At 45.5% G+C, this 25,533-nt stretch overlaps 1 protein-coding gene across 1 annotated transcript in view; it reads left to right on the top strand.

Annotated features, from left to right (window-relative positions):
- The window catches only part of LOC138566789 (cytochrome P450 2F2-like), a 948,082-nt gene that overhangs the window by 627,035 nt on the left and 295,514 nt on the right, over positions 1-25,533 (top strand). The window contains exon 7 of the mRNA XM_069644443.1: positions 12,155-12,296. Within this exon, the coding sequence (XP_069500544.1) occupies positions 12,155-12,296 (142 nt within the window). The remainder of the gene's footprint in view (positions 1-12,154; positions 12,297-25,533) is intronic.

The following is a 25,533-nucleotide window of genomic DNA, read 5'->3' as shown; positions in this document are numbered from 1 at the left end:
CACAGATTCAGCACAGGTCACAGGTAAGCCACGCACAGCGCCTTCAATGATTTGCCAAACGGGCGCTTGTGCAGATTTCGCACGCGTACGCTGAGATTTTCTCGCTTGCGCATCCATTTTTGGTGCACATTAATTCCATGAATTACCCTGTTATTTAGGCCCATTCATCACTAGAAATGCACAGCTAAGACGCGAGCCGCATTACAATACCACCGAAATTAAATCAAAGGCACACTAGTTAGATGCCATCGTGCCAGGGTCCATTTTATTTTACTTTTGCACCATGTATAAAAGATTTGTATGGCTTAATGTATGTATTTCCTGAGCACTTAGTAACGAGCGCAATAGGACATTGTGACTGTGTGTCCTCTCTGATGCAGATCCTAATAAAGGGGGATAGAAGGAGAGGGAAATGTAAAAGTCCGATGCCATGCCTTTTCTTTCTAAAACAAGGCTCCTGTGTAAACGCAGCATGCCGTTATCGAGACAGGCTGTAAATAAAAAAGGAGCGAAGTGGAGAAAGGCTTTCCTGCGGGTAAAGAGAAGACATGCACACTTAAAATGTTTAAAACAGCAGGGAGGATGAATTTAAATTACATAGCAGCCAGTCACTGTGCCTGCCCTGTGTGTCTGCTGCGGGTCACTGATCCCAGCCTCACAGAACATGCTTACTGGTTCCAACCTCACCCGCTGCAGCAGCAGGTCAAAGTGCCATCCTCACTGCAGCAGCTCATAGGGTTCTGGTGCCGGCAGCTGCGTGTGAGTTTGTTAGGTGGAAACCTGTGCAGTTCCCTCTGGGACCACTGCAAAAGATTTAGGACTACAGGTGTTGCGATGAACCCGCTTGGTAGCAGTCTGTACCACACAGATCCAATTGGTAGCTGTGGCTGAGCAGTCAGACTTCTCTCAAGAAAAGTTGGTCAGTATAGGGAGTATACAAGATAGGGTAATTCTTCGCAGCAAAACGAGTAAACACGCAACCAGGCTTTAGTATAACGATAGTAAGTTATTTATTAATAACAGAATGTCTACGAAAAATACTAAAGTGAACCACGGCAAACAAATCAAAATACAATTACTCTGCAGGATGGAATAAAGCTCAACCCCCCGAAACACTATATCGACAACTCTAGGTTCTACGGCACCACTTATTTTCAGACAGAGGTGTATACTTCAACCCAAATGACACTCGAATATTTTTAGTGCGGAAGTGAGAGAAGAGAAAGGCAGGTAACGAAGTCAACACGGTTCGTACTGAAGCGGGTAAAAATGCAAGGCAAGAAAGCATTAATCACACTAGATCATACAGTGCGGTGGCCAGGCCCACTCGGTGAGAGGCAAGGCACGATGTCCTGGAAAGTCTCTACGGATGATGCACTCAAGTCTTGTCTAGCAAATTGTTTAGCGACAGGTTGAACCAGTTCAGAACAAAGAGTGAATAAAGCTTGGAGGCAACCCAACGGAACGGAGAGGAATCAGATACCTCACACGAACTGATCGAAAAGGGAAGCCAGGCGGTTTACGGTACCTTGTGGGGGAAGACAGCTCCGACGGGGGCAGTTGTTCCTGGTGGTGGATGCACGACGGGTCTTGGCCAAGAGAAGAGATGCTCTCGTCGTCGAAGAGAAGATGTCCGGTGCACCACCAGGGAAGAAACCAGCCGCGGAGTGCTTCGTCACAAGGCACCACCTTTCGATCACGATGCAGGAGTAGTGGCTATCCGGTTGCCGGGTGCTCTGCACGGGCAATTCGACCACTGCGTCCTGGGCGACCAAAAAGCGCAAAGAAGAAGAAGACTGGTTGTTCCCACCAGCCAGGGAAAGAGCCTCTCCGGCAGGGAGATCTCTTCTGTCGTCGGGAGATTGTGAGACGATTCCGCAGGGCTCCACCGGAGGTTTTGTCGTGCAGGTCGGCTCAGCGTTACCCTCGTCGGATTCTTTAGGTCCAGTGGCGACTTCCTGAAGATCCAGTCCCAAAGGCCCTGCTTTTATGCAGACGTCCCCCATTCATTCAGCCTAGCTTGTCAATCAACACATGCTAAGTGGTGAGCGGGAAGGCTCACCACCTGGGCCAATCACTCCAGAGTGCGACCTGAGTTGGCAAGGCAACTCGGTCCAGGGTGTCTAAACCCCCTCCCACACCCCTGAGGTAACCCAGACAGAATGGCGCCACCTTCGCGGGTCTCTGTCCAGAGGCCCGCCAAAAGTGGAACAAAGGGCTCAACCTTTGGTTTCGGAGTCACAGAGAAAAACACAGACGCCATTTTACAACCCGAGTTCTGGCAGAAAATACCACTCGATAAACTTATTTAAGATAAGTAGATCGGTGGTACGTTGGAGATTAACGAAAAACAGTATCAATCTTCAACAATGGGACGAATCCCATAGGGTTATGCTCGGGGCCGAACATAACAAGTAGTTTCCACTGCCACCAGCCAAAACTCGACGAGGGGGGACGGGACAGTGCCCCCTCGAGTAACAGATCCAGGAGTAATCGTATTACCCCTACTAGCACGTCCACAATAAGATGGTTGGTACTAGTTCTGTTAGTAAATTTAGGTCTAGTAAAGCCAATGGTGACTTTACATGCCCGGGGAGACAGTAGTCAGTCCCCGGGTATGGAGTCTATGGTGGGGGGACCTGCTAGGGCGCCCCCGTGTCACGACACGTAGGGTGCAGAGTGACACACATAGAAAAACTTATGAGACCCTATGGAGTAAAAGACCCCATAGCCCATCGAACACATTGACACCTCAAAGGAATTCCACACATACATGTCCAAGAGTGAGAGGAAAAGGGTCACACTCTTGGCAGGATGGAAAAAACAAACCCCAGAAATCCAGCAAAGCTGCTGGGGGACTCACTAGGTTAGGAAATTCAGCCTAAACAGAGAATTCTCCCTAACACTCGCCCCCCCCAGACTAAGGGACAGGAGGATTTAATCCACTCCTGGATGAATCTCATACCTCTAGTCGATGATATATATCCTAGAGAGACCATCAGCATTTTGGTGGTGACACCCTGACCTGTGCTCAATGGTGAAATCGAACCCTTGCAGGCAGATCGACCATCTCAGTAGTTTTGGGTTTTCCCCTTTCATTTGCATTAACCATCTCAAGGGTTGGTGGTCAGTCTGAATAACAAAAGTAGAACCATACAAGTACGGCCTAAACTTCTTCAGAGCCCACACGATAGCAAAGCATTCTCTTTCGATTGTTGCCCACCTTGTTTCAGGATCCTCAGCTTACGGCTGATGTAGCAAACGGGGTGCTCCCTACCTTTCCCATCCAGTTGACTGAGTACGGCACCTATCCCTACATTGGAAGCGTCGGTCTGCACAATGAAGTGTTGGCGGTAATCAGGAGCTCTGAGTACTGGGGCTTGGCAAAGAGCCTTTTTCAGGTTTTCAAACGCCTGATTGCACTCCTCGTTCCATTTAACCTTTTTAGGGAATTTGGGCGAGGAGATGACATTCAGTGGAGAAGCTATGGTTCCATAGTTCTCTATGAAATTCCTGTAATACCCGGTGAGGCCTAGGAAGGCTCTCACCTGAGTCTGAGTAGTCGGTGTTGTCCAATTTTGCACAGCTTCAATCTTACTGAGCAAAGGCCTTATTTCTCCACCGCCTACCTCATGCCCAAGGTAGACTACCTTACTCTGTCCAATTTGGCATTTACTCGCCTTTATGGTCAGATTGGCTCGTCCAAGAGCCTGCAAAACATCTCTCAGGTGGGTTACATGTTCGTCCCAGGAATTGCTGAACACTGCTATGTCATCCAAGTATGCCATGCAGACGTCCTCCATCCCGGTTAGAACCTGGTTTACCATCCGTTGAAACGTAGCAGGTGCATTTTTTAGTCCGAAAGGCATTACCGTAAACTGGTATAAACCAACGGGGGTAGAAAATGCAGTTTTCTCCTTGGCATGGTTGGTCAGGGCTATTTGCCAATAGCCTGACGTCAAGTCAAATGTGCTGAGGAACTTGGCGGCGCCAAGTTTATCCACCAACTCATCTGTTCTTGGCAAAGGATGGGCATCAGTCGTGGTGACTGCGTTAAGAGCTCTATAATCCACGCAGAATCTAAGTTCTTTAGATCCGGCCTTTGGTACTAACACAACGGGGCTAGACCATGGACTAGTAGAGGGCTCTATTACCCCGAGATCAAGCATCTTGCTGACCTCACCTTTGATGTGGGTTCTTACGTTTTCTGACATGCGATATCCTCTGCTTTTGACAGGCAGACAGTCACCAGTGAGTATCTCGTGTTGGCCCCAAGGGGTCAAGCCTGGTGAGAGCGAGAACAGGGAGGCAAACTGATTCAACATAGACTTGCACTCTTCTTGTTGCTCGGGTGTCAGATTGGAGGAGAGATTTACTCCTTCAATTTTTTCATCTAACGGTAAGCCTCTGAGGAGATCTGGAAGAGCTTCACTCTCTTCTTCTTCCTCGACCGATGCTAGAAGCAACGCTCCTACGTCAGGTCGTGAGACATACGCTTTAAGTCGGTTGGTGTGAAAGACTGTCGGAGCCTCCTTGGGGTTGCCCAAGTCCACCAGATAGTTAACCTCACCGAGCTTACCCACTACTCGGTAGGGTCCCATCCATTTATCTTGCAAGGCCCTCTGCCTTGTGGGGATCATAACAAGAACAAGCTGGTTTTGAGCGAACTCAACCATGTTAGCCTTTTGATCGTGCCAGTGCTTGACCAATGCTTGTCCAGCTTTCAAGTTATCGCTTGCTTCTGTCATCAGGTGCGACATTCTCCTCCGGAGACCTATCACGTAGTCAGTCACTCTGACTGGCTTGGGGGAAGGAGCACTCTCCAACCCCTCCTTAATCAGGGCCAATGGACCTCTGACGGGATGACCATAGAGCAGTTCGAAGGGAGAGTAGCCTACTCCCTCCTGAGGGACTTCTCTATAAGCAAAAAGAAGGCATGGCAATAGAAGGTCCCACTTACGCTTAAGGGGTTCTTCTAGAGCACCTATCATGCTCTTCATGGTTCGGTTGAACCGTTCTACCAACCCATTGGTTTGTGGGTGGTAAGCCGTTGAGAACTTGTAAGTTACTCCGCAGGTTTTCCACATGGCTTTCATGTAGTGGGACATAAAATTTGACCCCCTGTCAGAGATAACTTCCTTAGGAAATCCGACCCTAGTAAAAATACCAAGGAGGGCCTTAGCCACAGCCGGAGCTGTAACAGTCCTCATAGGAATTGCCTCAGGATACCTAGTAGCATGGTCTACTACAACAAGTATAAACCTGTTGCCTGAGGAGGTTGGAGGATCAAGGGGACCAACGATATCAATCCCTACTCTCTCAAATGGGACTCCCACAACGGGAAGAGGCACTAACGGTGCCACATTCTTGGACCCAACCTTACCAGAGATCTGGCAGGTATGGCAGCTTCTGCAGTGCTTTTCTACTTCGGCCCCCATTTTTGGCCAATAGAAGTAGAGTGAGAGCCTTTCCTTAGTCTTCTTGAAACTCAAGTGACCAGCCAAAGGAATCTCGTGGGCTAACTGCAAGAACTGTGGTCTGTTCTCTTGGGGTACTACAAGGCGTTTGTAGTCTCCAGGTGCAGACTCGGTCGGTTCACTATAGAAGAGGCCATCTTCCCAGTGCAACCTATGTTTCCCAGGCTCTTGCCCTTCAGCCTGAGTTTCTGCCTGACGGCGAAGACCTTCCAGAGTTGGACATTCTCTCTGTCCCTTACTGAAGTCTGCCCTGCTGGGTCCACCTTCTGCCAGTAACGACTGCAGCTCAGGATGGTCAACAGGATCCAGATCTCCAATGAGTTCCGGGCCTTCCATTAGCTCTTCTTCAGAGTCTAATTCTACCATACAGGGTTGTACTTCCCCCACAGCCTCAGCTGGAGGTGGAGTTACGGGTGCGACATTGGACAACCGCGGGGAAGTCCGTGTCGGCTGCATCGGAATGTGGGCTGTTGGTTTCGGTTTAGAAGTTTTAGGTTTCCCTTTGACTTCTGTGTTCCTAGAGACAGCGGCCGCCATTTCCAATGGAGCAGGAGTGATTTCTTTCTTCATCATCTCCCCGAGAGTACCGCGCAGGGTCCTCTCTCTTGCAGGTCTGGTTAGCTCCTGTAACCGTTTACTAGGAGGTCTGGGAGTATGCGATACAACTCCGAGAGTTTTCAAATCGTTACCCAACAGTACGCGTCCTGGTACCTCACTCTGTATGCTGACAGGTATCTTTACAGTCATGTCGTTACACTGGATGAGAACTGGTAATTGGGGAAGCATCTGCACAGGCCCTCCAGCTAACTTGGTGAGGCGTTTGGGTGCCTTAGCAACATCCTCAGCCTGAAAAAACGATTTATCCACCACAGTTATGCTGGCCCCAGTGTCCCTAATGGCAGGCGTCTCCTGACCATTCACCTGGACACTGTCCTTATAATACTCTTTAGTATTATCGGGGATAGACTTATAGACGTCTAAATTCTGTTGTTCCCACAACCCCAGAGATACTAAAGAAACGCTGGCTGAGACTCCAATGGGTTCGTCAGCTAGCAGTAGAAAGTTTCCACTTGCCATTTGGACTTCCTCCTCTGGAGCGAAGGCTAAGGAGACAAGCTGGACCCCTGAAGGTTTACCCTTACATCTGGGATCTCCTTTCACGTGATCAGTCGAGCCACAAACAAAGCATTTCCCGAATGCTTTCTGGAATGGTGGCTTGTTCTGACCTCCTTCCGGTTTGGCACCAGAAGACACACTATTCTGCTGTGGTTTTCCCGGTGGCTTACCCTTCTGGTTTTGTTTGGGGCCCTCTTTGGAATGTGAGTTATTCGAATTCTCCTTGGAGTCTTTTTTAGGCTGTTTTCCCTCGTCCTTTTTCTGAGTTACCCCAGAATCCTTGTGAGTAGCCCTGTTGGCAACCCACAAGTCAGCAGCCTTAGCTAGAGCCCTGGAATCTAATTCCTTCGAATCAGCCAAGTGCTGTCTGAGCTCAGGAGAATAGGCATCATAAATCGACTCCAACATAAAAAGATTTCGCATACCCTCGTAAGTGTCAACTTTGTAACCCTTAATCCATCCCTCTAAGTTTTTCAACCCTTCACTCACCCAGGTAGCCCAAGGGGTACCATCATGCTTTTTGAGGGTTCTAAACCTCTTAAGATACTGGGAAGGGGTCTTCCCGAATCTAGCTATCAAAGCTAGTTTCACACTTTCGTAATCCGTCTTATCCACCTCCCCCAATTCCATTACCACATCAGTCGCAACAGGAGGAAGCCTAGAGAACAACCAGGGAAGCAACGCATTCCCGGTGATGTCCTGGAGCCCATGATTGTATTCAAACAGTTTCAACCAATCCAACACATCCAATCTCGGTTCGTACATACCCACTAATTCCTTCGGCATCCGGGGTCTTTTGGGACTGGAGCTCCTAGAGGAACCAGAGGAGAGAGAAGCATTTTCCATAGACAACTTTTTCATTTGTAACTCATGATTAAGCTCTATTTCCCTGAGTCTTAACTCAGCTTGTTTCTGCTCAGCCTGGGCATTCATTCGTCTGAACTCGAGCTCTTGGTTTCGTTCAGATTGAGCCAAGAACCGTTTATATTCTAATTCGAGCTTCATTTTTTCAAGTTCAAAATAAGCAGGGTTACTTGTGGGACCTGGTATTGGCCCCGTAGGCACAGTTGGTAAGGCAGGTAGAGGAACAGGTGAGACAGTTTCGTTAGCCTCGCCGTCCTCGTCAGCCTCTTCATCGCTATCATCAGAATTACGATTCAGATCAACACCATTACTGTTATCTACAGTTGCTGGAGAGTTTGGTTCCTCTGAACCAGTACCCAGACTTTGGTTCGCCAGCAATCTCTCTATCAGTTCTAACTTCTTGCCTTTTACAGGAAGATTCTCTTGTCTACAGAGAGCTCGCAGACTCTCAGTATTTTTATCCGACAAAGACTCTTGGCTGTACATTTCCATTGTAGACATGTTTTTTGAAAGTTGCTTTTGTAACGTTTTGTGGTTAGTCGTCCTACAGCGTCGAAAAACACTCTAAACTGTATACTCGATACTAATCCCACCGCTGTACACCAGTATTAGGCGGAAACCTGTGCAGTTCCCTCTGGGACCACTGCAAAAGATTTAGGACTACAGGTGTTGCGATGAACCCGCTTGGTAGCAGTCTGTACCACACAGATCCAATTGGTAGCTGTGGCTGAGCAGTCAGACTTCTCTCAAGAAAAGTTGGTCAGTATAGGGAGTATACAAGATAGGGTAATTCTTCGCAGCAAAACGAGTAAACACGCAACCAGGCTTTAGTATAACGATAGTAAGTTATTTATTAATAACAGAATGTCTACGAAAAATACTAAAGTGAACCACGGCAAACAAATCAAAATACAATTACTCTGCAGGATGGAATAAAGCTCAACCCCCCGAAACACTATATCGACAACTCTAGGTTCTACGGCACCACTTATTTTCAGACAGAGGTGTATACTTCAACCCAGATGACACTCGAATATTTTTAGTGCGGAAGTGAGAGAAGAGAAAGGCAGGTAACGAAGTCAACACGGTTCGTACTGAAGCGGGTAAAAATGCAAGGCAAGAAAGCATTAATCACACTAGATCATACAGTGCGGTGGCCAGGCCCACTCGGTGAGAGGCAAGGCACGATGTCCTGGAAAGTCTCTACGGATGATGCACTCAAGTCTTGTCTAGCAAATTGTTTAGCGACAGGTTGAACCAGTTCAGAACAAAGAGTGAATAAAGCTTGGAGGCAACCCAACGGAACGGAGAGGAATCAGATACATCACACGAACTGATCGAAAAGGGAAGCCAGGCGGTTTACGGTACCTTGTGGGGGAAGACAGCTCCGACGGGGGCAGTTGTTCCTGGTGGTGGATGCACGACGGGTCTTGGCCAAGAGAAGAGATGCTCTCGTCGTCGAAGAGAAGATGTCCGGTGCACCACCAGGGAAGAAACCAGCCGCGGAGTGCTTCGTCACAAGGCACCACCTTTCGATCACGATGCAGGAGTAGTGGCTATCCGGTTGCCGGGTGCTCTGCACGGGCAATTCGACCACTGCGTCCTGGGCGACCAAAAAGCGCAAAGAAGAAGAAGACTGGTTGTTCCCACCAGCCAGGGAAAGAGCCTCTCCGGCAGGGAGATCTCTTCTGTCGTCGGGAGATTGTGAGACGATTCCGCAGGGCTCCACCGGAGGTTTTGTCGTGCAGGTCGGCTCAGCGTTACCCTCGTCGGATTCTTTAGGTCCAGTGGCGACTTCCTGAAGATCCAGTCCCAAAGGCCCTGCTTTTATGCAGACGTCCCCCATTCATTCAGCCTAGCTTGTCAATCAACACATGCTAAGTGGTGAGCGGGAAGGCTCACCACCTGGGCCAATCACTCCAGAGTGCGACCTGAGTTGGCAAGGCAACTCGGTCCAGGGTGTCTAAACCCCCTCCCACACCCCTGAGGTAACCCAGACAGAATGGCGCCACCTTCGCGGGTCTCTGTCCAGAGGCCCGCCAAAAGTGGAACAAAGGGCTCAACCTTTGGTTTCGGAGTCACAGAGAAAAACACAGACGCCATTTTACAACCCGAGTTCTGGCAGAAAATACCACTCGATAAACTTATTTAAGATAAGTAGATCGGTGGTACGTTGGAGATTAACGAAAAACAGTATCAATCTTCAACAATGGGACGAATCCCATAGGGTTATGCTCGGGGCCGAACATAACAAGTAGTTTCCACTGCCACCAGCCAAAACTCGACGAGGGGGGACGGGACAGTGCCCCCTCGAGTAACAGATCCAGGAGTAATCGTATTACCCCTACTAGCACGTCCACAATAAGATGGTTGGTACTAGTTCTGTTAGTAAATTTAGGTCTAGTAAAGCCAATGGTGACTTTACATGCCCGGGGAGACAGTAGTCAGTCCCCGGGTATGGAGTCTATGGTGGGGGGACCTGCTAGGGCGCCCCCGTGTCACGACACGTAGGGTGCAGAGTGACACACATAGAAAAACTTATGAGACCCTATGGAGTAAAAGACCCCATAGCCCATCGAACACATTGACACCTCAAAGGAATTCCACACATACATGTCCAAGAGTGAGAGGAAAAGGGTCACACTCTTGGCAGGATGGAAAAAACAAACCCCAGAAATCCAGCAAAGCTGCTGGGGGACTCACTAGGTTAGGAAATTCAGCCTAAACAGAGAATTCTCCCTAACAGAGTTCAATGCCCAGCCTAAGAAACGCAGCTCAGCACGTTACTGCACCTGCTTCAGAGACTAACATCTATAGAGTTCAGTATTGGTTGTGACAATGCTGACAGGTCTGTGTACTTTTGTTATTTCGTTACAAGGTTGGAATAGATCTGATCAGATCATAACCATGGTCTGCTTTCAGAACAGTATTGCCCAGCCAAACAGCTGTCATCCAGCAGTTGTTGCAAGCTCTTGGTGCCAGAAAGAAAGGAGGAAATTGCTCCCAATGCAGGACTGGGCACTAGAGGAGCAACAAAGATACAGCTGTCCGTATACACTGCAATAAGGCTGCACCCCATCCGCAGTGTCTGCTAGTGGCTTCTCTTCTTCATGGCATACCTACATTAATGTTGTACCACCAGATTTTCGCTGTGTGCAATACCAGTTAAATTATTAAGTTCGGGTGCCTTTTGAACTTGTTTGCGGGGGAAAGGAGGGGACATACAGGTTGCATTATATGGACCTATTCCCTTGCTAGGGTGCCATAAATATTCCGGCACCCCTTTTGGCAAAGACTCACTTATATCACAATTCAGATAGCATATTGCTGAAAAAGGTGCATGATAAACGACTCATGTTTTGATTTTGTTTTCCTTGCAGTATTTAAATTGTTGAATTTAAAAGGGGAGGCACCTTTAATACTTTGGCAGCATAGTTATTGAACTTTCTCCTTCCTCTAATTATATTTCCAGGTTGATGAATTTTTTTGCAAGGCAAATGCAAATTTGTCTAGTGCACTTTCTTCTAAGGCAGGGCTCTGCAACCTTTGCCTCTCCAAATGTTGTGGACTAAAAATCCCAACAGTCCTAGCCAGCATAGTCAGTGGTGAGGGATCATGGAAGTCATAGTCAAAACATATAGAGAGCCGCAGATTATAGACCCCTGTTCTGTTCTAAGGGGAATGGTCAATTGAACTAAATGTGTATATTTCACTTTAAGATATGTTGACTTACTGAGTGATGCAAGGGAGCTGTACCCATCCAGGCCACACACACACACAAAGACACACCCATCATCACTGCTATAATGCGGTTGCCAAATCAGTCACCCGACAAAAATATAACCAGATGGGTCATGTGGGCCATTTGGGGCATATGCAGGAACAACCATTTTAAGGCCATAGGACTGGTAATGCTGTCAAAAATGTGCGTGTGTATGGGTGCGTGCCCTTCGTTGCATGGTTTATTACAATAATTTTGACTTGTAGAAAAGCTAGATATTACTGGATTGACATGAAAGAGTTTATAACATCTTGCGCTGAAAGTACCCTACGTATGCACACAATGAAACAATAAAAACATATTTCTGTGTTTACACTGGACAAAACTGTTATCCCAGGTTTTTTGAAAGGGGCAAACGGGAAACAACTGATAAACACATATTCTTGAAATTTTTGAAAACACTGGAAAAACACCCCGGAAGTAAAAAACAATAAACCCCTAAAATAGGAAACCCTAGTTATGTTATGTTGAAGGGTATTATACCTCACACTGGTGCCACCTGTGTGGTCTCTTGGCACTCTGGCAGATATGTAAAGCAAGGAGGGAGGCTAGTAAGTTAGTAGGACTGAGCGGGAAAAAAGAGCAAGAGAACTGTGATGTGCTATTGGCATCTTCAGTTCAATGACACCGGTACTGAACGTAGGTATGTATTTCTGTTGGTGGCTGCCATGTGGTGCCTTTCATAATGGCAAAACCCCATTGGAAAACGTTCTGTGAATTGGGCCCTATGTGTGGTTTGTTTCGTTGTTGTGGCAATGGGAAGACAGCACCGGCTTGTGGTGTCACGCATGACAGAGGGCAAGTTGTCAGCTATAATTCTAAGGAATGAGGGGCTGCATGTGAGTGCTTTGCTGATAACATGATCTAACATTTTGTGTGAAATCACTTTACCTGGTGTATGTACCATTCATTTCAGGAGAAAGATAATCCATCTTCGTTTTTCAACTGGAACACGTTAGCAATGTCTTCAGTCATCCTCATCTTCGCTGGGACAGAATCTATCAGCACGACCCTCCGGTTTTGCTTCTTGTATATGATGAAAAACCCTGATGTTCAAGGTAAACAAAACTGGATTTGTTTAGAGAAATTACTAATCACTTGTACATGTAAATTTGCTAGAATGATGAGGACATGAAAGAACGGGTACATAAGGTCGCTAACACACACAATAACCATATCAATGAGTCTAGAGTGGAAGAGTGAGCCTATTCAAAAATCTGAATGACTGAATGAGTGGAGCAACAGTACAACACAAACAGGAACACAATATACTACAACAGAATACACACACAGAGCATGCACAAAAATTGGACCTTCTGGTTTGCTACTACACACCAAATACACGTTAACAAACCTCTTTTGTTGTCTCCTCCCTGCTATCTAAGTGGGTGAAGCTGCTAGGTAAAGACATGTTTTTAAATTAAAGGAAGCATGGCCTAAGGTTCCCATATGAGCTTGCCGATAAGAGTAAAACATACAGGGTGTCATCACGGGTTGGCGGAGCGGAAAAAATGCTGCAGTAACGTTATTACCACTGCATTACTGCTCTGCCCAATCCTGAGTTTGGGCAGAAAGTGGGAGGTTTACCTCCAACTTTTTGCTGGAGGCAAATCTCAGCCCTTTCCACCCATTTGCGGCACTATAACAGCAACGTTGATAGCCCTGCAGTATTAGCGCCCAGAATGTTCCATTAGACCCAATGGGAATGAGGACTCACTGCACCCCCTTGCAAGTCAGGATTGGGTGCTGATAGCGCTGAACAGGGTTGCGTTAACGCCATTTGCGTTGGCGGTATCCCGGTGGATTTACCATTGGGATACCGCCAAGACTGTGATAAAGCCCAAAATATTTAAAATTGCCACATGTACTCCTGCTCCACTAAGTTCCTCCTTGCAAAAGCTATAACGTATGCAATATTACTGCATGCAATATACCTCATGGGATAATAAAGCATTTCCAATAGAATGCTACAAGCCTCCAAAGTGTGCAATAACTGAAGGGTCCACATGACTCAGAATCATGTGGACCCATCATGTTATGGAAAACTTACTGCATGCAGTAGCAGTAAATTAGTTTGGCTGTATTGCGTTTGGTGTAAAGCCCTTGGGGCCTCATTACAAGTTTGGCGGTGCAGGAAAAAGAATTGCCAGTAATAAAACTTTTTCAGCAGTGCCAAATTATCATTTTTGGCAGATTTACTGGTGGCGGAATTACCGCAAGGTAAATCCGCCGATTTTTACTGGAAAAGTGGCAGATTCACCATCAGGTTGTTGCTGGAGGTAAGTCCTCCACATTACCTCCAAAAATCATCGGATTTACACACAATGATTCCGCTGGTAGTAAATTTGCCAAAAAGCCCCATGGAGTCAGAAAATTGGGAATTACCACCCCTTGTAATCCCATGGTAACTCTACCAAGTGGCCGTAATGGTAACTCTGTGCAATGTGCACATTCATAGGCATACATAAAATGTGAATTGCGTGGCCCCGGTTCTCAAAAATTATTTTGTATGACAAATACTTTTTGGAGATAAAGGGCATGAAGAGACGGACTCTGGGATGAGAGGGCCATGAAAGGGTCACTGGATAGGACATTCCCATTCTCAGCAGGATGCACTTTCAAATGTGATGACCACACAACTTTTCCCCCTGCACTTTAATTCCTATTGGATGAAAGGAGCATGGGAACACATTATGCTGTTCAGGGGCATAAACGGGGCCCACTTCAGCCCCTGAGCTGTGTGGTGCCCCGTGGAACCTTTGTTTGACTTGAGATCGGCATACACTCTATTGGTTGCTAGACAATCGAGAGCCTGTGCTCGCCAGCAAACAGGAGTAGGAGAGAAGAACGTGTCTGATCGAGAGAGGTGAGCATTTTGCAAGTCTTTAAATTTGGTGTGACCCCAGCACATTAAATTGCGCCATCTGGGACTCAGTGACATGAAAATGTCATACACTACGCAAACCTTCTCGTGGGCATGCAGTGAGTAGTTGGCATCTGTTTGCAATTCCTGGGTTAGCTCTCTCAGCCAAAAAATGACAAGAGTTTAAAGTTGTCCAATCCAATTATAACCGCCCAGAAAAGGTCAACAAACATAAGGGTAGATCCCGTGGGAAACGTGGTAGGTCTAGTGAACCCTATGGTGCCCAAACAGAGACGAGGTCACCAGAAACCTCCATTCCAGAGAGCATTTGGGAAATGTTTTGTCTGTGGGTCTGTGGACCATGTGAAAGGGGCTCCCAGATGCCAGGGTAAACCTGCACGGGTCAGCACTGCTTCCTTAGCCTTCATCACTGAGGGAGAAGTTCAAATGGTTAGTACACACTTTCACTTACTGGCTGAAGAACCCCTTGGAGTTCAAGACAGTGTATAGTTAGTGTCCCTGGGTGAAATCCAGAATATGGATGTTTATTGCTCCATTCCAGATAACATCAAAGTAATATGGACAGTGTTCTTGTGGATGGCCAGGAGACCCCTGCCATGAGAGACACTGGGGCCAGCAGAACAGTTGCGGATGAACGTTTCTTCAAGCCCGAGGATGTGGCTAAGGCACCCAAAGGTCCCACTAGATTTGCTGGAGGCCCTGTCCAAATGGTTCCAGTTCTACCAGCTCTCATTCAGTGTAACAATCTGACATCTGACAGTAAAGATTCCTGTTAGTGTACAGACTGAGGTGCCCGGGAGAGCCCTGTTGGGGAATGACTTAACGACTCTAGGAGTAGTGTCCAGCACCCGCCAGGCCTCCCAGTAGGAGGATCTTCTGCTGAAGACTCCAGTATAAATCCTAGTGTTAGGAGGGAAACTTCTAAGCCAGGTAAAATAAGATCTAAGAGGAAGTGGAGGCATGTGGCTTGATTGACCACAACCCCTGCAACCAAGATACCAGAGACCCAACCTGCTCTTGTGAGAGAGGTGGTGAGGAATCATGGAGGCCCATCTAGGTTTATGAACCCCTTGAAAAAGCCTATTGCAGGTTCAGAAGTTGTCACAGCTTCCAGGCGACGTTTAAATCAGATCCACTGTACATTAAACAAGAGAGATGTATCCAACAGTATTGCTACGTTATATAGCTTGCACATGGAAACCAATGTTAAAAATTGCCATAGCAAGGGTTACAAAAGATTTCTGGTGGTCTCAGCAAACAATTTAACCGACTTGCAACAGGAGATCCATCCTGGTGAAGATTAGTTTCTCCTGCCCCTTAGTCTGGGGGGACAAGTGTTTAGGGATCATTTTAATTTTTAGTGCTTAATTCCTCCCACATTAGACACCCCCAGCTCTTTTGCTGGATTTAAGACTTTTTCATTTTAACCCTGGAGTGAGTGAGAACTTTTTCTCACACTCTCATTTGTTTTGACCTGATTTGGATTTAGTGTTTTACTGCTTTAGAGTCTGACAAACTACATAGGCATCTGCTTTTTGTATGGTGACACACAGCACCTTCGATGCAGTGTCACTGAGAAACCCTTTTAGATTTCTCATAAGGTTTAAATAGCTTTTCTTGTGTGAACTACCATTCCCAAGAATAGTAAAGTGAAATGGACTTTACTTACCTTTTCTCATTGTAGGTCCAGCACAAACCATCGTATGTGGAGTGCTGGTGGGTTACCTAGTAGCCTCTTATCCTACATTCTCATGTAACATTTTTATGTTACCCTCACTACTTTAAATGGCTGGTGGTAGTGGTTTAATGTTTCCTACCATTGTGCTTTTCTACCGCAGCCTGAACCTTCAGCTGCAGTACAGCACCCATGCAGCACCCATAACCTACCGATGCAGCACCCATAACCTACCGAGGGAATCCTTCCTATCTTCCCTTTGGAATCCGCTTTTCCACATAACCCCTGCCCCCTTTTTCCCACCTGCCCCCTCCATCCACCATGGAACAAACTTTGAGCTTTACAGAAGACCAAACAAATGAAATCATACAAGGACCCTCACTGTTCAACATGCCGAGGGCATTACAAATTACCACCTCAATGGCTTTGGGAGATGAACCACATAAAACTAAAAAAGAAATGCTTCCGCACGGAAATACATGGTCATTTTCTCAGGGAATACCTGAAAGCAAAGCTAGTACCACTGGGCCTTACTATTCGCAACAAACCAGCTCTATTTCTAGAAGATCAAGAGTATATGATTGGCTTCAGCCAAATCGCCACAAAATGCAGCCGAGACCTAATGGTCTTAACAATCACCATGGCTCAATGCATACACCTCAGAATTCAATCAGATTTAGAAAAAGAAGAAAGAAAATTCCTAAGTACACTGCATTGGATAATGCCAAGGAGAAATTAAAAGAAATCAACAAAATCATGGACCAATTCATGTCAGATACACTGGAGAAAAAACATAAAAAATGAGCTAAAGACATGAGTGTGTTCAAAATTGAAAAGGTGTATCCATTCCTAGCACCTGAATTTAATGAGAATAAGGAAAAAGAGAGTGCCCAAAACACTGCAGGGACAGAAAGACAAAAAAAGATGGGTAACCTTCTCTGACACCTCAAGCGCTGGTTCAGGGTCGGGAGATCAGTACCCCCAGCAGAGGCCTCCCTTCTTCCAACATCAGATGCCTTTTTTAGGCAGAGGGGGTCCCGGCAATATGTTCTGGGGCCCCCCACCGATGCAAATGTACCCACAGTGGCGCCCCCCTCCAGGACGCCGCCGCAACCAACGACGTTAGCCAGTAGAGATGCCCTGCCAATCTTCAATCTTTCAGACCATAATCTTACTGATGAAGAAACAGTGGTTCTAGGGAAAGGTCTTGACCAAGGATTGGCCACTACCCATTTAATGTGCAACACTTTACTACAAACAACAAGGTTATGCTCTATTGCTAAACAAACAGCTAGGCCTAGGTTCCCTCTTGGACAATGGACCTGTAGCAATTTTTTATGCGTAGCCAAGAGTTATGTTCTTAGATGACAATTGTGTTTTCCAGCAAAAAGTACTAAACCTTTGTTATCACTTTGTTTATTTAACTTTGTCACAATTACTTGTGCAATACTGGAGGTATTGAAATTCTTCTATGTCCTTCAGAAAAATTGTAATAATAATGAATTGCTTGTCATTACCTTTCTGGTTTGAATATTAGGAATGAATTGTCTAATGATCAGAGTAATTCCTTGCCAAATCCAATACTGTTAGCCACTCTTTCCTAGGACTTATGCTTAGTTATGGATATGAATATTAGCTCCAATTTTTGTTTGCATATTCACAATGACAATGACCAATTGTGTGTATATATTATGTCTACTTGACTTTTACTCATAATATATGTAAATAAACACATGTCCCCTGAATTATCGGTCATATAACAGATTTGTGATTTCCTCCAAAAACAGTCCTGTGATCCCCTTGCATGTGAGCATAATTTGAAATACTTGCGTACTGGGTTTATGGTGATTACCTTTAACACCAGCACAGTTCCTCGCAAATAATACAACGTTCTATACTTCAGAAATGTTCGCATTTTTTCGGCAGCTACCACCTCCCCAGTTATACATAATAGCACCCATGGGTGACCATTTTGTCAAAATGGCCCCTGTCTTCTTTTTCACCATTTTGTGTTTGTGAGGTCTTTCTTGGGTTTTACTTTGTGCATTGAGACAGATTTGAACTGTTTGTTTGGAGGTCATTACAACCTTGGTGCTAAGTGCACCAACTTTACCACAATGGTGGATGGCGGATTTACCGCCCCATTCCAAGGTGAGTGGGGCGGTAAATCCCCATTTCCCATTTTCCTTTCCCCATTCCCATTTTTGCCCCATAGGGCATAATGGGAGTGGGGAAGGCGCTAATTACGCCGCCGTAAATTACGGCGGCGTAATTAGCACCATGGCGGGTTAGCGCCATGGACTTTAACGCCTGCCAAAAGCAGGCGTTAAAGTGGGAATCCGGCGTTAAGGGTTAACGCCGTCGTTAACCCTTAACGCCGGGGTTGTAATGACCTCCTTTGTCTTGCATTTGGCAGGCTTCAGCCCTGAAGCCCACCTCTGGCTCCAGTGTGTATGGAAGGGCAGGATGTGAGGGAGGTTCCTAATACCTGTCCTTTTTCTCTAGGAATTCCTGAATGCAACCAGTCCTAATTGGATGACTGGCTGCCCATCCAGGACCCTGCGGTTTGATAGACAGCCTAGGCTGTGAATGAATGGGAGAAATGAATGGAAGAAACATGCTTAAAAGGCGAGGGTTTTGGGACTATAGGCAGAGTCGACCACTGGGAGAAACACCCGATGAAGAAACCGAGAACGAAGCTTGCTGCATCCTCCTGGACCTTTGAATTGCCCGGTGAAGCCCTGCTGCTGTGCTTAACTCCTTTTTCACCTCGACCGAGAAGCTCCTCCGGAACAACGTCTCGCCTTGGGTTAGTGGGACCAACTAACCCTGAGACAAACTCCATTGGACCACCTTTCCCGACTGACTGTGCTTCTTCATTGCTGTAAGAACCCAATGCCAGGGGTCAAGAATCCGTAGTCGGGTGCAACGTCTACCGTGGAACGAATCCATCTTGAAGCTCCAGGACACTCCTAAGGACCATCCCGAAGCAGGACCTCCAGATCCAGAGTCCCCTCACCAGAGTGCAGGACCGAAGGAGCAAAGAGAGTCCAACAGGTATCCAAGATCCGCAATGGTGCTGTTTACTAAGCACTGAATCCGCAAAGTGCTGCTGAACCGAAAAGAGCCTGTAGCTGCTGACGACCTCCCATGTACCGCCACAGGTGCCATCCAGATGTCCTACATCTTGTCCCCAAGACTGAGGCTCAGGAACACAGGATCTGCACCACTGTCGCAAGAGAGAATCCAGCTGGACAACTCTTCTTCAAACCAGAGGTACTGTTTAGGCATTGGGTACTTACCTCATTTTCTTTTAGTTGTGCTTTTCTCACTTGGGAATTGCAGTGGGTTGCCATTTAGAGTTGATTCCAACTCTCTTCTCACAGGCTTAACAGCTTGTGATCCTACAAGTGGTTTTATTCGATTTAAGAAGTGCCTCAGATCCATAGACTGTGCTCCCGTTGACTTTGGCTGTCCTGGCTCCCTGCAGACTCTTCTAGTCCATTGATTTTTATACTGTTTGTCCCTCATAGGTGGTGGTTTAGTGTAAACTGTTACTGCTGGGAAAGGCTTATCTAGATTTCGTTGGAAGAGTTAGTTGTCCTCACATATACTGACAACCTGTTTAACCTCTTCCCTTCCCTAACTTTTGTTTCTGCAACCTCAGAATCTGAAAAGTATAAATAATGTGATATATAAATGCCATTACTGTCCTTGTGATTGTCATCTCAGGGTGTAGGAAGTGTGCAAGAAGCATATCCAAAGATGATCGACTAACGTGTTTCGATTCTGAAAAGTATTTTTAAAGTATATTTACATCGTTACATGAATTACCTTTTTAAAGAATGCTTATTTAAAAATTGATGTTAAATAAATAATTATTTATAACAAAAACCTTGAGTGTAAACGTTACTTGGCTACTTGTATTTGCGGATTTCATTTGTACAGCTCTACAGCTCTACAGCTCACATGTACCCCTCTTGTGTTATAGAGACCTATACTACTGTTAAGGCCCTTGCTACAAGCGTAGCAAGGTGCCTTAAAAGTGCTGTTACCACCAGTGTTGTATGGGGGAATACAATTGTCTCGGGCAGCAATGAAAAAGTGTCTGACACTTGCAAATGGCCATTCATTCCTTTTGGGACAGACTATTTGAATAAAACCCAAGGGGGAGTTCTTTGATAAAATGTGATGCAAATTGTTCATTTTAAAGAATATTTAATATTATATACTATCTATATACTAACTATACCTACTATCTATATACTAACTAGTATGCTAACTACGCGGATGACACCCAAATATTCCTACGAATCTCTGGAACAGATGACACTGATTCCAACTTGTTAAACAAAATCTACCTCAACATTCAAGCATGGATGGCGCAACATGAGCGTTCGCTCAATGACGACAAAACAGAACTATGCATCATCGGCAGTCAATCTAAACTGAATAAGTTACCCGAACTATACAAATCGTTCAATATCGACGGCAACACCGTCACTGTTGCCAAGGAGGTAAAAACCTTAGGTGTTTACATTAACTCTACACTCTCCCTAACAAGTCAAGTCAACGCCATAGCCTCATCAGCAGCCTACACCTCAAAACTGATTAGAGCCAGCAGAACCTTTTTATCCACTGACAATTGCATCACCTTCGCCTCAGCACTTATCCTATCCAGGATCGATTACTGCAACACCCTTTTTGCCGGGTCCAATGCAAGAAACATTAACAAACTACAAATTGTGCAAAACAATGCTATCAGAGCAGCCCTCAATATTCCCAAACACAAACACATCTCATCAGCCAGACGTAACATCCACTGGCTTCCGGTCCGAGATCGGATCAAATTCAAAACCCTTTCTCTGACGCACAAATGCCTCTCCAATAGTGCCCCGGCTTACCTGATAAATCAAATCCAAAAATCCAGTCCACAAGACCTACCCGCTCTATCTACGCTGGCCACGTCACCATCCCTAGGTTCCAACGACAAAAAGTGGGCAGATCCAGCTTCCCAGTGATTGCAACCAAACTTTGTAACTCCAGACCAATCATTATAGCCATTCCGCAAAGGCCTTAAAACGTAGCTTTTCGCCCAAGACCTTATATAACTTTATGCTGGCTGCAACACTTGCAGCTAACAGATGTCATTTATGCAACCCTGTCTATACCTTTCTGTAATCTACAATGTATGCTATCGAATTAGGTGGTGCCTGTAACCTACTACTGCCTCAAATGACCTGCAAACTAATGCAAGACAACGCTGCAATCTGTAATCTACACTGCTGCCCTGTGATGTATCCATGTAATAACAGCAACCAAATGATACAAGCACCAACTGTAACCAAATTCTTAAGCTAAAAGCGCCTAGATGCCTCTGAGTTATGTGAGCTATATAAATGACACAATTTAAAAAATAAAAAAAATATATCAAAATGTGGGTTACCTTATACCAAGCAGATAAGTGTTGTCTAATCTCACACAGTGTGACTGCATCAATTCTTACCGAACAGGGAGCATGCCATATAAAACAGTAATATGAAATTGCATTACTTTTACAGCTCTCATGCTGCCCCTTGTCAGGAGTGAATAGTCTGAGAAGGTCAGATAAAAGGGTAGGCTTGCTCAATGCCTGATTTTAACAGGCCTTCACGACAAGGAATACATATAAATGAGTCACAGTAAGTTAAATGTTTGTATTATTTAAAGCTGCAATTAAGCCATTAGCTCACAGAAGAAAACTTGGAAATAATACTGGAAAGACCAAAGTTTGATTTTACTGCTTGAGAGATATATATATATATATATATATATATATATATATATATATATATATATATATATATATATATATATATATATATATATAGCTCCGACGTCCCAAGAGGATGTGTTTTGGGCTAGGATGGCAGATACTGAGTCGGAATGGCCATAGGAATAAACATGGCCATAGGAGTCAATGGGTGGGTAAATAACCAAACAACACCTACACGCTGTGTGTCCCTCCTCACATGACATCTTCCTCCTAGCTGTATGCCACTACAATAGTTTTGGCTTATAGATAGTGTTGAAGAACCACCTAATAACCACAACTAAAAAGGAGGACACTGTAGGAAGTAGGGAACACATGCTGTGGGTAATGTTTGGATATTTTTATACACCCATTGACCATGCATGGCCATGCTAGTCTCTTTGACCATTCCTACTGACTACTTGTCCCCCCACAACTAAAACACCCTTCGCCCAGGAGCTCTTTGAGTTAGATCTGTTCTTCTAAGGGGCATGCTTTGCTATTTCTAAACAGTCTTTTGTAACGTAAGGGTAGATTTGCAACTACAAAATCATCTCCTTTGGTAATAAAAATGTCTTAACCAAATTTTCAATCACTTCATTTATAATCAATATGCGTGTCCTTGCGTCTGTTCCTTGCACATGTTCCATACACGGAATTCTGATAAATAAGAATAATTGGCAAATCCAATAATTTTGCCTCTTGTTTAGGCATTGGATAAACATTTGACAGTCACTACCATAATATACCGAGCCGCTAACACAATTTGTCAACTGTTGCCATTTTATAGCCAGACAATAGGAAGACTGGAAGAAGTGAGCCTACACCAAACAATACTGCAGTGGATGAGGTCTTTCCCTCATGGACAGATATCAATTCACCTGGCTCCTTGCTTTCTTTTACAACATAAGCACAATAACATTTGGTGTCCTGCAATTATCAAGCGTGTCATTCCACCTTTTCAATATATGCATGGTCCACTGATGATGCTCATTAACACGCATGGACTCTCTGAATAAAACTACGTGGATGACAAAAAAGGTAATCTTAAAAATGACCAGCAGAAATGACAGTAACAAGGCCCTCACCAACTGTTTCAAACAGGTGACAGCATGGATGATGACCATAAACTCAAAACTCAACTCGGACATTGTGATTGTTTTAGCCAATGCCCTACCAGAAGCACTTTGACCCTGTTTTATGGCAATTTCTTTTTCTGGAAAATTGGGAGATTTCAAACAAAATGTACCCGATCCACCAATTTCTCCTGCAGAGCAGAATTGGCAGTGTGAGGAAATGTCTGGGAAAAAAAGCGAATTTGCAACATAAACAGAGACCACCAAAAGATGTGGCGCGAAAGGTAGAAATGTCGGAAACAGAACTGATTTCGAATTTCTCCAATTCTGGTGGTAATTTCCCCCCTATTGATCAAGAATCTCGGGATCTTTTTGCAGAATGATCTTACCCCGAACACAGAAAAAAAAGTGCTAGTGAAGAAATACTTCCATCATTTTTGTTCAGAGTCTATCTCGGACGTTCAACTGGGCAGAGTGGAATGAGAAACACAGTATATTGTGCAAAGCGCCTTTGCCCTGCAGTGAGAACTTGCTATATAGTAAACACTTTGGACTTTGATTTTGCAGGAAGGGATGGATTGCCATCAAAAATATTTATTTAATTGTATCTAGTCTCTTCAATTTTTGATTGTGAGTTCATTACTGCTCACTAAATTTGAGTATATAATTTCGGCAAACGTGATTTTGTGTGGTTTATTTGGTGCCTCATTGTATTTCGCTAGGAATCTGGCCAAGGTTTATTATGATTTTTCTCTACAACAGTTGATGGGAGATTAATTATACTAAGAAAGTGCTGCAGCAAACCTATTTTGGCCACTCTGACAATGATGTACTTCACACAATCTTTGGAGCACCTGCTGAGGGCGGAAGGGCAGAGATCTAAAAGGTTGTGTATTATCTTTCCTACAAGACCTAATGTAAGGTCCTCTGGGAGAAATGAGTAGCAATCCTATTCCCTGCCAAGACCATTGCCTGATGAACTCCTGACAAATGCCTTCTTACCCTGCCCAAGACGGCCCTACCCTCAGGGGCAGAATTCCAAGCAGGCCACTGAACACAGCACCTGAGCATGGTAGAGTGACCTTTGGGGCCTCTCCCAGCCTGCCAACCAGCATGCTAAGGAAGGCAAAATGGGGAACTGTAGCCCAACAGATTTCACATCGCCCTTCCTCTGAACCAAATGTTCTTGCCTCCAATAACATGTAGCTGTAGCTTGTGGTAATTGCCTGGAGTTTACGGACTGCCCCTTGCCCCTCATCTGCCAACAAACAGAAGCTGTTATTTTGCACATGGAATACAATTTATCGATGTCAGTGAGGCACTGGGATTGGCATGGGCAGTGTCAACGAGTGAAATGGGACCTGTATGCAACAGGCCAGTGCTGGGAGTGTAGGGTTACAGGTTGTTTTGCCTTACTACTCTCCAGTTTCCCTAACTGTCTCCCCTCAAGATCTACCACCTTACACTGCACACACAACCTCCCACAGGAGCCCACTACATGCCTAGACATGAGTACATCAACACTAACCAAGCCATGACTAAACTCTCCTCTTTAGCCCTGTCACAAGCACCGACATCAGCAGCTTTCCAGACCCTATCAGCGCTTGGGCTCTTCCTTATGGATAAAATACTTCCAAATATCGCAGCCAAACCCGTAGAAAGCGGACTGGCACTTCAAATGGGTATTTCTGACCTGAGCCCATCAACACCACAGTTTTCGCACCTGCCTTTCCTACTGCCACACTAATGAGCCCTATCCCACTTTTTCGAATAGAGCCAAGCGCAACAAGACCACTTAAATCACATTACAAAAGACCTATACAAATGTCAAAACGTTTATGTTTGTTATTACTTGTTTTTAGCAGGACTTGATTGCAAGGAACAGAGCACACATATGTTTACTTTAATTATTTTATTTATTTGCATTTATAAAGCGTGCAAACAGCCCTTAGGCATAGTGGCGCTGTTACAGAAGGCTTACTTAGTTACAGAAGTGCTTAAGATAGGGTTACAGTACAGACAAAGTGCAGGGTTACAAATAGGCACATTAAATGGAGCCTAACCCCATGTTGCAGGACGGCTACAGCACAGAATGTAAATAGTCAAGTTCAGACACATTAAATGGAGCTTAACCCCATCTTGCAGGGCAGCTACAGCACAGAATGCAGATAGACAAGTTCAGGCACATTAAATGGTGCCTAACCCCATATTGCACGGCGGCTACAGCACAGAATGCAGAAAGTCAAGTTCAGGCACATTAAATGGAGCCTAACCCCATGTTGCAGGGCGGCTACAGCACAGAATGCAGATAGTCAAGTTCAGACACACTAAATGGAGCCTAAACCCATGTTGCAGGGCGGCTGCAGCACAGAATGCAGATAGTCAAGTTCAGGCACATTAATTGGAGCCTAACCCCATGTTGCAGGGCGGCTACAGCACAGAATGCAGATAGTCAAGTTCAGGCACATTAAATGGTGCCTAACCCCATGTTGCACGGCGGCTACAGCACAGAATGCAGATAGTCAAGTTCAAGCACATTAAATGGAGCCTAACCCCATGTTGCAGGGCGGCTACAGCACAGAATGCAGTCAAGTACAGGCACATTAAATGGAGCCTAACCATATGTTGCAGGGCGGCTACAGCACAGAATGCAGATAGTCAAGTTCAGGCACATTAAATGGAGCCTAACCCCATGTTGCAGGGCAGTTACAGCACAAAATGCAGGTTCAGGCACATGACATTGTAGCAACTCACCTAGGAGCGTGAGCATCCATGTAGCATACAGGGGTCTCAGAATCTGGCCTTTGGAGGAGGCCGGCCAAGCCTGCCGGCTCTCTGATAGGACAATAAAGCCAAATCCCCAACCAAT

Source organism: Ambystoma mexicanum, chromosome 2p, assembly GCF_040938575.1.
Source record: "Ambystoma mexicanum isolate Mex_15411 chromosome 2p, UKY_AmexF1_1, whole genome shotgun sequence".
Taxonomy (NCBI): domain Eukaryota; kingdom Metazoa; phylum Chordata; class Amphibia; order Caudata; family Ambystomatidae; genus Ambystoma; species Ambystoma mexicanum.
The sequence above is the reverse complement of the archived record's forward strand: the minus strand, read 5'-3'. Positions and strand labels throughout refer to the sequence as shown.